Source organism: Struthio camelus, chromosome 11 (genome assembly GCF_040807025.1).
Source record: "Struthio camelus isolate bStrCam1 chromosome 11, bStrCam1.hap1, whole genome shotgun sequence".
NCBI classification, from domain to species: Eukaryota; Metazoa; Chordata; class Aves; order Struthioniformes; family Struthionidae; genus Struthio; species Struthio camelus.
The window spans coordinates 4,931,756-4,943,775 of NC_090952.1; the positions used below are offsets into that span (position 1 = coordinate 4,931,756).

The window sequence follows — 12,020 nt, forward strand, 5'->3', positions numbered from 1 at the left end:
GTGCCTTTGTGGAGAAGGTGCTGAGCCTTGTTGCTGGGGGAACATGGGGAGGGGGCGAGCAGGAGAGTGCTGGGGAGACGTTGGGAGGGTTTGTGGCTGGCGAGAGCCTCTGCTTCATTAAGGTTACCTGATCGAGGACCAAGGGGCAAGTGAGAAGAAAACTCCACAGAGACCTGAACCTGACAGGCGAGGGAGAACAGACAAGGGCAAAGGCCAAAAGCCTCCAGTCTCTACTTACCTGGCCCTGAGGCCACTACAGGCATAGTCTGGGAGAGGGATAACCTGGGCTTTGCAAGTGATGAGGAGTCCTGAGGATTTGGGGTTGTTCACGGGGGGACCCGTGCAGAACGGAGTAAGCAATGTGTGGGGCAGGGGATCAAGGAGGAAGAAAGAGGGGGAATGGGATGGAGGGGTGCAAGAGGGGCCTCTGAACAGCACTGCGAGGCTTCTGAAGGAGCAACAATAGCAAAACAGCCAGGAAGACACCTTCAAAGGATTGACATGAGCTTTATTCATATATTCTAGACGCCCCTTTTCTGAGTTTCACGTTACTGAGCACGGGAGAAGTTTTCAATTGCTTCCTTCATTTCCTAAAACAAAAAAAAAGAAGATAAAAAATAATAATAGTCACCAACCAAACAAAGACAAGCTAGCTATAAGCTGGAAGACAAACGCAAACCCTCGGTAGCTGAGTTCTTTAGAGAAAATAAAAGGATCTGTAGATGCATACAATTGCTGCTTGGCTCTACTTAGCAAATTACCTCGATTAACTGAGTTTTGTCATTGTCCTGCCGGTGGTGGTAAATACACTGGCTGAGCAGCAGATGGAGTTTCTCGAGGTGGCGTATGCTGCAGTCCTTGGTTGCCTCGCCCACAGCATTCAGCAGCTGCTGAAGAAAAAAGCCAGACAGTAGACATTTACAGTAGCACGAGATCTTCTGAGCAGGCTCTCGATGTGTTCACACACACACAAGAAGGCAGTCCAACACAACTCTCATCCTACTTTCTCGTATCGCTAAATAAAGGAGGAGTGAAACGTCAGGGAACAGACTTAAGCATGGCACCGGATTTCCATGGAGGAAATGAGCTCCTTGGACCTACTTGAGAGAAAGAGCAAGGCTCCAGTTGTGTTAGCTGCATGTTGGCCCTGCCTGCAGCTCCGCTGGCATATTGGAGAGCTCCAGGCTCGGCAGCAGAGCGGGAAGGAAAGGTAGATGAGCGAGCTGCAACCTACCCTGAGCCAGATGTGAGTTTCCTTCTCAGCAGCGGGTGACCATCTCCTCCTCTTCTCTGCCTGGCTCTCCGAGGGCGATGTGGGCCGCCTTCGCTTTCGTCTGCATACAGCTGCACAGAGATAGCAGAAGCAGCAAGCCAAAGCGTTACCTAAGCAGTTCTGTCTTCCAAATCGAGCATCGTCCTCTTACTTGGTGCACAAGGCAAAACAAGACAAAAAGGAAAACAGGAGGGAACTTGCCACCAGGCAGGGGCGTACTGGCATCTGCAGGCACCGCTGGCAATGTGTGCTCCTCTTGCTCCTCCAGCTGCCGCTCTTCCTCCTCCGCCAGCAGTCGAGGCTCAGGTGGGGATGCCACAGGCAGGACTTCCAGTGCGTGGCAACCTTCAGTCAACCAGAACAGGTTAGCCAAGCGATGGCAGTCCGACACAAGCAGAGTACAAAGTCATGCCAGGAAATCAAATACCCAAACACATGCCAAAGAGCTGCTAAGCTACCGATGGCAAAGCTCTATGTGTAGGACAGTTCCCACCTGCTCTCCTTTGTGGTGCAGCAGGTGGAGCAGCTTGGTGGAGAAGCAAGTCCTCAAAAAGCTTTCTCCCTTCCTCCTTGCTGGGTGGCTGGACATTGAAGACTTCTCCATAAAGCTCCGAAAACAAAGCTTGCACCTGAGGCGGGAGGAGAAAAGACAGTGCAGCCCTAAGGCCCCCCGCAGATTCGTGCTCTACTCCAAGCAGGTGAAAACTGTTTTCAGGGAAGCCGAGGAATGCTTTGAATAAGGGGGAGACTAGAACAAGTTTGCTTCTTGGCCTTCACGGCAAGATTGTAGTGGGTCAGCCCGGCACTGGAGGGCGTCTTCTGTAAGGAAGACCTCCAGGATGAAAGCTCAGGGCAGCGAGCCGAGGTTCCAGTGAGGCCAGGGAGGGCACGCACCAGCTCCTAGGTGGCCTGCAGTGGATTGCCTTGCCTTGCCGCCCTTCACTTGGAAGCCTTGTGGCAACTCCCGAGGGAGGAGATGCCAGCAGGGTGCCCTAGAAATAGCAATGTCCAAGTGCTTAGGAGGGCACAGGATTGAGGTACTTCAGGGAGTGATAAATTATCATGAGACTGAGAAAAGCGGGCAAAGCGGTGGCAGAAATACCTCTTCCGGGAGATCTGCATGGCAAACATCCGAAGTAGCGAGCAACAGCACTGGAGCGTAAGGTGGAATGCGCTCTAGCAGTGTGGTGAGCGTAGCTCTCAAGGTGACTCCAGCAGCCTCCCACCAGGCATGGATGTGTGGCATATAAATGATGCTGGGTGCTGTCCTCTGGGCTTCTCGGACCAACTAGTAAGAAGGAAGTTTGGGGAAGACCACTGAAGCGAGTAGCAGCATACCTGTGGTATGCTGAGAGAAAAGAAACCCTTTTCTTTGGCCCCAAACCGGGGTTGCCGTTCAGTCTGCTAAAGAAGGAGGCTGGCGAAAGGGCATGACCAGCAGTCAGGCAGATGCAGAGGCGCCTCCTGGGAGCTAGAGAGCCTGAAGAGGCAAGGGAAACAGCTCTGCGGAGCCCGCTGCCAGCAGCAGCAGCTCTTGCCAGGAAGAGAGGTTTCTCAAGAGCATCTTGGAGCTCCCTGAGCTGCTAGCAACAGCCTTACTGTGCGGCACTTGCAATGGAAAAGATGCTCCTGCACAACATGCTGCTTCTCTGCTGTTCAGTGTACAAGAAAAGGGTTCCTTCAGCACAACATAAACACCACAGAAAGCACAGGAAAGCCAGGCCGCCTCCGCTAAGCCCGTGAAGTCTATTAATGCTGTGAGACTGCAGAGAGAAGCGGTACCTGTGTGCATCTTTCTTCAGGTGGCGTGCTGCTAGCAAAGAGAGCCGGCAGGTCCAGCACGTGAACGGCAAACCTCTCCAGCGCGTGTAAGAGTGCAGGCGCCAAGTGAGAAGTTTGCCCGTAGCCGGGCTCTCCAGCTATTAGGAACCTGGGCCGGTGACATGCTGGCTGGCCACAAGCATTGCTAGGAGAAGAGCTGCAAGACAAGCAGTTTGGAAAGAAAGCGATGAGTCAAGACACAGCTGGTGAAGGTGTCTGTCTTTGTCCAGCACACACCAGTCTGCCTGTCTTCCCCGCTGAAGCTCTCACGCTCAGGATGTCCTGAGTTGAGGAGCCTTGAGTTCTCCGCACTGGTCAAGCTTAGGTGAAAGTGGTCAGCTGGTAACGGAGGTGGTGGTCACGAAGGGGCAGAACAAGCCTTCTGGGAAAGCAAATGACGCGGGCTTTGAGAGCCCTTAGCTGTATGTGAGGAAGGGCAAAAGTGGCTAGGCTCAATAACAACATTCCTGTAAGCCCATAGAAATGGGGGCTACTTGCTTGATTCTTGCGTTCCAATTGTTTCATCTGTCCTTGGGTGCTGTCTCCTAGGTTGCAAGTGCAACTCTCCTTGAGGAATAGCGTGCATGAAATTAGGGCAGCATGCCCTAATGTCTGTGGATGTCTTTGGGGGAGGAAAAGGAGGCTGCCCCCTTCAGCTTGATCGGCTGCAGCTCCTTGCTTTCTTACAACTGTAGCACCTAGTTCTATCTCTGTGCTTGCTTCTTGCAGTTTTGGATACCAGACACCCTGGGCAAGGTCTTCTTTCCTCCCTCATCTACCACCCCTCCCACCTGCAACCGCCAAGACACTTGGGAAAGCCCCAGCAATCAATCAGAAGCATTTCACTCAAAAGGTCGTGGGCAGTTTAACAACCTGTTAAAGTGGAGGAAGGTTTCCTTTTGCTGTCCAGAAGGTGATGCCTCCTCACTCTCCATGCAGGCGTTTTCTACAGAAGGATTGGTACCGTGAGAAGGTAAGAGAGGCTTGTTAACTCTCCTGAAGGTCTGCAGCCCTCCCTTGCACTAAGCCAGCTTCTAACTGAGGGCTGAAACCCACTGCCTTGTATGTCTTCACTGCCTGGGCATACACGGAATAATGCCATTTCCCCCAAACTGTCTGCCTTTGCCTAAGCTATGTTTTACTGGTGGCAAAAACTCCTCTTCTCCTTACAGTACAGCTAGAGGACAAGCAGGAAGCCCTTCCGCAGTTCCTGGACACCTAAAGCAGCCAGCAAGGCCACTTCTTTCTGCAGCGGGAGCCCACACTCCCAGTGTGGAAAGGAAGGGAAGGGCACGGCCTAACACTCCCTCATATTGCCTCCTCTTTCAAGCCTTAAATCAGTGCCAAACCCCAGGAAAGATGATGCTGACAACCTCCAGAAGCTGGCTGCTTCAGTGGAGAACGCATAGTTCCCTTGCTGTGAACCGGGAGGAGTTCCCAGCTCTGCCCTCTCTACCGTTCATTCCATTTACCCTCCGCCTGCCGCAAGGGTTTCTTTCTGTTGTTGGCGCAAACTAGCAGGGTTTGCTTTGGGAGAGGCTGACGGCAGTGAACGTAACGGCCCTACCTGGCTGTTGGTGCTTCTGGAGTGCAAGGGCTGCGTGGGGAAATACCCTCTGCACGCCTTTTAGGAGCCTCTCTAGCGTGTTCTGAAGCAGTGGCTTGGAGGCGGGTGGGAGTGGTTGCCCGGGGGAAGCCACGGCCCTCTGTGAAGCTGGTGCAGTCTTCTGCATAGCCAGCACAAAATCGGTTGCAGTGATCTCAATGGAAGCCACGTTGATCTGCAGCTTCTGACTGCTGGTGTAGATGTGGGGATAGTGGCGATGGAGAGCGCAGAGGGCAGCTTCAGCGCAGAGGGCTTGAATGTCGGCCCCACAGTATCCTAATTCAGCAGAGCAGAAGCAAAAGGTCCGTCAGTCTCAGGCAGCTCAGAGGAGCCAAGGACAGGCTTTGCCAAGGGACGCTCCGTTCTGGGAGGCACAGCCTCCCGTGTGGTGAGAGACAAGGGAAGGGAAGGCTCGGGAGCTTGGCTACTGCCTGGCACAAGCTCAGACGCTGTCAGGACCCAGTCAGAGGCAGGAACTCGGAGCGCTTTTTCATCTTACCGACACATGTTTCAGCCAGCTCTTCAAGCAGCGTGTCCGATGGCTTTGGGCTCCAGCCTCTCGTGTGGATCCTGAAAATCTCTTTGCGAGCCTACAAGCCAGATGGTTACATTTGGGCTTGTCTGCAACCTTTTTCTCAGAAACAAAAGAAACATCCGCAAAAGCCCCACTGTCACATTCCCGTACTTGCTTGTCTTCCTCTGCTAAAGTTAAGAAATGTGTGCATTCTAGTAACACACTGCCTGCTTCTCGAAGCTCAGTACTTCCCCAGTAGGTAGGAGGAGTAACTACAGTAGGAGAAACAATAATTCTGACTCAAACCTCTACCCCTGAACGAGCAAACGTCAAGCTGTGCCTATGCTCATCTCCGACCTTTGCCAGAGATTCAGGGAAGTGTTTCCTGTTTCTTTCCTGTTTTCCTGTTTCTTTCCTGTTTTCTTACTGTGTTGTGCATTGTTACGAGCCTTCGATCCAATAATGTGTTTCTCCTTCCTCTCCGCTCCCCACACGCTAACTCAAGAAAAAAGAATCTGGGATAGCCAAGAGGGGGGGGGAAAAAAAAAAAAAAAAGAAAAGGAAAGAAAGCACCAAAGCCGGGGCTCCACTTTCTCCTGGAGTTTCTATTTTCTAAAGGAAACAGTTACTTCTGGTTGCTCTGTAGCTCTGTGGTCCCTGCTTGGATGTTGCCAAAGAACTGCAAGCGTCCCAAGCCTTGCCACTAGAAAGCTTCCCCAGTGTTGCATCTGGGCAGTGTCCTTCCCGTCTCCATCCAGCTGCCTGCTCAGACCAGTTACAATGGCAGCTCCCTAAATGCTCCTGGGCGGCTCCCAGGATTCCCAGCGCGGCCACACTCAAGCACAAGCTTTCACCTAAGCTTCTCCCAAGTGGAGGAGTGAGAGCGAGGAGGCAACTTCAGGAGGCAAGGGCCTGGGTGGACTAAGGAACGAAGCCAAGCGCAACCGCTTGGGCGAGGAAGAAAGCCCGTGTGCTCCAGGCTCCGTGAAACTCCTGTTTGCAGCCTCCCTCCCAGTTCTGCTCGGGGAACAGGGAGGTCTCCAGCACGTAGGGCACCTCTTTGCTTCCTCCCTCTCGGAGACAGTGTGTGGCAACAGGGTGTTCTTGTAAAGAGAGGCCTTGGCACCGTAGCAGGAAGGTTGCTGGAAGAGCCTTACCTGTCTGTTTGGCAAGGTGAAAAGGAACTCCCTGTCAAAGCGGCCAGGCCTTCGCAAAGCAGGATCCAGGGAGTCTGGCCTGTTGGTGGCGCCGATGACCACGACCTCGCCTCTGCTGTCTAAGCCATCCATGAGTGCCAGCAGCGTGGTGACAATTGAACTGGCAAGGAAATGTTGTTGGATTGCCTGGTTTAGTAGCTGCTGTTACATGCCGCCCGACTTTCTCCAAAGTCACGTCACTCAAAAAGGATAAGCTTTTCTGGAAGAGCTGTTGATTAGGGAAAGGACTCATGGTAGGCCCCAAACACCGAGGTAAGGCAAGAGAGGCCTTGTCCAGAAACCAAGCTTAGGGACTCGATTTCAACTCTTGTCTTTAAAATCCTGTGAACCTCTGTGTCATGGTACTAGAGGAGTTCAGAAGAAGTGCGTGTGTCATCTCCAGGGGACCAGCTGGGTCTTTTTCCCTCGGGAAAGGAAACGAAGCCGATTACGTGGCAATGCAAGGAAAAGGTGGTACCTGTGAATCTGATCTTGGTGACTGGAGCGCACAGGAGCCAGACCGTCGATCTCATCGAAGAAAATAATCGAAGGCCGCTTCTCATAGGCCTGGAAGGGAAGCACAGATGCAGGGCTACTGAGTGTATGTAAAACACAGCCCTACTCAGCAAGAACACGCAGGATGATCCTTGTGGCTGCAAAGGCACGGAGCCTGTGCTGGCCCCAACCCATCTGCAAGGTTTCCAGCCCTTCAGGCCAAGCCGGACGGCACGGGAGAAGGGAACACTGATGTTCCCATGTCAACAGGAGACACGGCCAAACTAGGCAGGAGGCCGAGTTCTGCTGACAGACGTCCACCGCGGACAAGTACAGGTACAACTCTGGCCCAACCTATTTCCTCCTTACCTGCTCAAATAAGGAGCGGAGCTGCCGCTCGGATTCTCCGACCCATTGACTGAGGCAGTCGGCACCTTTTCTCACAAAGAAGGCTATTCTCTTGTCTCCCTGCCTACATTCATTTGCGAGCGCTCGAGCCACCAGTGTCTTTCCAGTGCCTGGTGGCCCACAGAACAGACAGCCTCTGCAACATGACAAAAAGAGATGTCCGTAGCTACAATAAAAAGACATGGGAAAGTGCCTGTGGCAACCGCCGTCCTGAAAGCAAAGCAGCCTTCCCGCCTGACCAGAACACTTGCAGTATTAGAGCGCAGGAAGAGCTCCAGTGGGAGGAAAGTCCAGACAGGTGCCAGTGTTCCCAAGAGGCAAGATTTGAGAGCAAACAAAGCCTGTCTTTCTGGTGGAAAAAGTCGGAAGCTCTTTGACTGAGCCTTACAAAGAGAGGGAGGCGGGAAGTCAGCAGGTCTGTCAAACAACAGCTTAGAGGTGACTTGCCGGACCTCGTGCCTTCCCGCTTATAAACTAGTCAAGGGGACTTTTCCAAAACACTCAGAAGCCAACCAGCAGAAGCACTCCCAAAGCCACCTTCTTAAACCAGGAGCCTTCTGCAGCGTCTTCAGCTTTGACAGCCCTGGACAGCAAGCCTTTGACTGCAACAAAGCATTGCTTGTGGTGTGAAAGTAGGTCTAGCCTGGGCGTAAGCCATTTGTAAGGAATTCCTGTTTACTGCCACTGGGCAAACTGTGCCCGGGCAGAAATGTGGAAGCACACAGGTGTGCTGGCACCTGCGCTTCATGTTCTCCGGAGAAGAGCGCAATTAGCATGTTGTAGTTCTAAGGCAGCGTGTGTTACCTGGGGGGTCGGATTTGGAACCGCTCAAAGAACTCGGGGTAAAGCAAGGGAAACAGCACCATCTCCTTTAAAGCGGCAATGTGGTCAGCGAGACCACCGACACCATCAAAGCATACCTAGGGAAACATTCAAGAGGAGACGTGTCAGAGGTCAGAGAAAGCTGCAGCCTAGCCAAAAAAGCCTTCCTCCCAATGTATCCTATGCCAGCCCAAAGGGAAGGTTCAGGATGACCTGGCAGTTCCCCGAGAGTAAACCGTGAAGCACGGGAGCTGTTGACAGCCACAGTCAGGAAGGTTCTCATGAACACTGGAAAGGTCCCCACCGCCTCAGTGAGTTCCCACTCCTCACCGAACTCTCGGTTTGCACTGGGTCCACTTGCGGCAGGCTGGTTCCCGTTTTCCTTCCCTCCGCGTGCTTTCCCTCGCGTTCATCCTTCCCAGAGTGTAGGGGAAGACCCCTGTTGTGCAAGAAGGAGAAAGGGCAAGGGGCTTTCTAAATGAACCTGCAGGTAGAGGGATAGCTGCGCTTTTCCTGTTGCAAGAGAGTGTGGAAGCACTTATACACTGGCATAAACGTGGATGTTGTGAAGCTATATTCATTTCTCAGAGGCAAGAAGAATTTGGTTCGAGCCACCTGTCCAATTTAAACTGACCTATTTTCAATCATGGGACAGAAGAGACTGACATTTTACTCAAGCGTAGCAAGACACTCTCCCTCTAGGTCTCACTAAATTGCCTACCTGGGTTAAGAAAATCATTGTTCTACTTCACCATGAAATTGTCTACTGACGATTTGTGGCAGGGGCTTCTGGCTTCAGTTACCCAGTCTCAGCCAGGACCTCCACCCTCATCCTTCATCACTGGCTCCTTTCCCCCCCCCCCCAAATCCTGCCTTTTTACAAGCTCTTGGCTAATGAAAGCTATCTTCTCTCCCAGAGGAAAAGCCTTGCTTCCTCTAGACCCTCCGACTGTCACAGCTACAATGCTGTGATTTTCCCCTCGTGACCGTCCCTCGGGAAAGCTTTACAAGTGTTACTCAGTGATGGGAGAGGCACCGCTACGGCTCCCTGAGAACTATCACTAGCCATACACCGACCTGCTCGTTCTTCTGCAGCACGGGCTTCGTGACCGGGCACGGCGAGACGCAGCTCTTTGTCTGACTTCAGAAGATGGGCCTGAAGAAACAAAAAGCAGCAATGAGCCTGCACGCCGGCCAAGAAACGCAACATGCACAGGATACAGGCATCTCAATGACAAAGGGAGAGCCTGACCTGCAGAATGAAGGCAGGGCATGTCAATGACAGTTGTTTTCCTTTAGCCACGTGGAGCCCACTCTGCACAAGAAATCAGCTCTCCCGAGAAACTGTGCGTGGAACCTACCTTCCAATGCCTCCTGGTAGTAGGCAACAGTCTTCCTGGCTCGAAGGTTATACTGCTTCCAGGGACCTTTGCCATCTTCCCCTTGCCGGCCTTCACCTTCCCGCGTTGCCCCTGTAATCACAGAGCCTAGACAGAGCTTCTGATTGGTCTGTGTGTGTATGCATTTGCATTGCCCACCCTGTATCCCACTTACACACAAGCAACGAGCCCTTCAGAGAGGCTCTGCATCTAGCCTACCTTCCCGGGGAGCGGGAGTGTCCTCAGCAGTTTGCCTGAGGTGAGGTGCCCGGGGAGTACCTTCGCCATCATCCTCTGTCTGCTCGTCTTCTGAGGACCCTGTAATTACAGTGCCCAGGCATCGTTTCTGGTTTGTCTCTGCCTATGTACCTTCTCATTCCAGAAGTTCTACTCCCCCACCCTTAATCAGAAGCAACCAGCCCTTCAGGCCAACGGTGCCTGTAACCCACATTCCGATGGCTCTTGGTACTGGACGACGGCGTTCCGGGGTCGAAGGTAATAGTCCTTGGGAGAGTCGCGGCCATCTTCCCCTGTGTGGCGTTCACCTGCCTTTGATGGCCCTACAATGACAGAAGCTAGCTCTACTTTGGGACTGCGCTGTGCGCACGGACATTTTCATGTCCCCGCTTAGGCGTGGGGAATTAGCCCTTCCGAGAAAGGCTGCCTCTAACGTACTTTCCAGTGGAGCTTGATAGCATATGACAGATGATTTCCTTTCTCTCAGGCTATAGCACGCCTACAGGGAGCAAAGACAGAGGCTCTTGTGGAGCGCAGTGCACTTTGGAAGGCGTTTGTTCAGCTGCGTGAAAAGTGCAAGGGCATCAGAGTGCTGGGTGGAAGACAGAACTTACTGAGAAAGAGGAAGGTAAAGACGTTTTGACTTCTTCTGCAAGGACTCCTTCAGTCTGCCTGAGGTCCATGCTTCCTCCGAACCTGAGCTCAAGCAGCATATGAAGCACATGTCAACTTTTGGAAGCATGCAAGAGAAGCTCTTTACTCCTGAGGCAGTTTCTCAGGCAATGAAAACTGCTGAAGAGGACAAGGGAAATCTGCTGAAAGTGAAGCAAGTGTTTGGTTCACAAGACACTAGAGAAATTGCTGAGCCCGTAGACACGAGAGCCAGTAGTCGGAAGGTCTAGTTGGAATGATAATGCAAAACCTCAGCCAGCAGCAGGGAGTTACGCAGGAGCTGCCTGCAGCTTCTGCAGACATGAAGCACCTTTATGATTCCTCCTCTCACGCACCCTCTCAGTCCTCAAAGACTGGAGTAGCCATGACTGCACAAAACACTCCTGCCAACCAGGTTGGCTCCACCATACCAAGGAGCACAAGCGTAACTCCGAAACCCACAGCTACATGAACACTCGTCACAGGAGAAACCTGTGTTGGCAGCAGCAAAGGAGGAGGCAGTTATTGGAGCAAGGGCCAAAGGTCCTCTCACCACAGCTGAGGAGGCACGAGTGACACGGGGGTGGACGTGTTGCTGGGGAGCCAAGATTCTAAGCGTGGAAGTTGTGCAGCCCCGACAGCGCCCTATAATGGAGGGGCTCCCACAGCGGGCAATTTCCAGCAGGCCAGAGGACTTCCCTAGGGGCCCAGAGGGAATTCGCAGCCTCCCGAGTTAGTCCAAATAGGTCTTGCGGCCAGGAGAAGCCGCTGCTCTCCAACGTCCTGCTGGGAACCTCACCAAACAGCGTCTCGCGCTGTCCCACCACCTCCTCTCGCCTCCTCCTGCTCCCGGCCCAGCAGCTCCTCCAGAGCAGAGCAGAGCAGAGCAGAGCAGTAGCGAGAGCACCGCCAAGCGCGTGGGCTCAGCTCAGGCTCCCGGGGCGATGTGGGCAGGGGGAAGCTGTTGCTGTGATGCGCTCACTGCGTCCTGCCCCAGCCCATGTCACAGAGGGGCTGCAGGGACGCATTGACCGGCCAGGCCCTGCCAAGATGGGCCCTGCAAGGGGAAGGGGAGCTGCCTGGGGCACTTTAGGGGAGATGCCCCCACCTCCCTGCCCACTCCCCGAGGCCGCCAGGGGGCAGGCGCAGCCACAGGAGGGCTTCCCCAGGCTGGGGCTCCCCTCAGGCCTTCCAGCCCTGCCATGTCCCCACCTCGGGGATGCTGGGCTACACCTGCTGGCAAGGAGAGGCTCTGCTGAGGAAGGCAGGCCTAAGGGAGCAACCGAATGAACACAGAGGAAGACTGTGACTGCCCTCAGTGATCTTGTGGGCAGGAAGGGCCGAGCCCTAGCTGTTGCTTCCCTAGGCCACGAGCATGGAGCTGGCCGAGCCTAGTGAAGCAGCAGAGGGGTTTGCTCTCTCACCCTGAGAACTGCGTTCAGACAAATGCACCAGGAATGTGTCCCAACAGTGTCAAAGCCTGGGAAAAATAAAAGAAAAACAAAGCAGAACCCAAACCCTTTTTGGCAATGGTCATTTCTTTCCCTCGGCACTAAAAAGCCTCTGCATTAGGGACATCCACTGGGAATAGTGGGCTTGGGGTGGGTGCTAATTTGGG

General features: G+C 53.5%; 1 protein-coding gene across 1 annotated transcript; it reads right to left on the reverse strand.

Moving 5' to 3' along the window:
• Positions 1-994: 994 nt before the first annotated feature.
• Positions 995-9,464, reverse strand: LOC138068794 (ATPase family AAA domain-containing protein 2-like). Its single transcript, XM_068957506.1, has 14 exons — positions 9,213-9,464; positions 8,466-8,574; positions 8,118-8,233; positions 7,275-7,449; positions 6,889-6,977; positions 6,372-6,531; positions 5,200-5,290; positions 4,699-4,976; positions 4,237-4,271; positions 3,056-3,251; positions 2,376-2,561; positions 1,767-1,902; positions 1,425-1,618; positions 995-1,015 (listed from the first exon to the last, which is right to left on the reverse strand). The coding sequence occupies exons 1-14, from the start codon at positions 9,407-9,409 to the stop codon at positions 995-997; spliced, it is 1,983 nt and encodes a 660-aa protein (XP_068813607.1). The 5' UTR covers positions 9,410-9,464.
• Between the last annotated feature and the right edge of the window lie 2,556 nt (positions 9,465-12,020).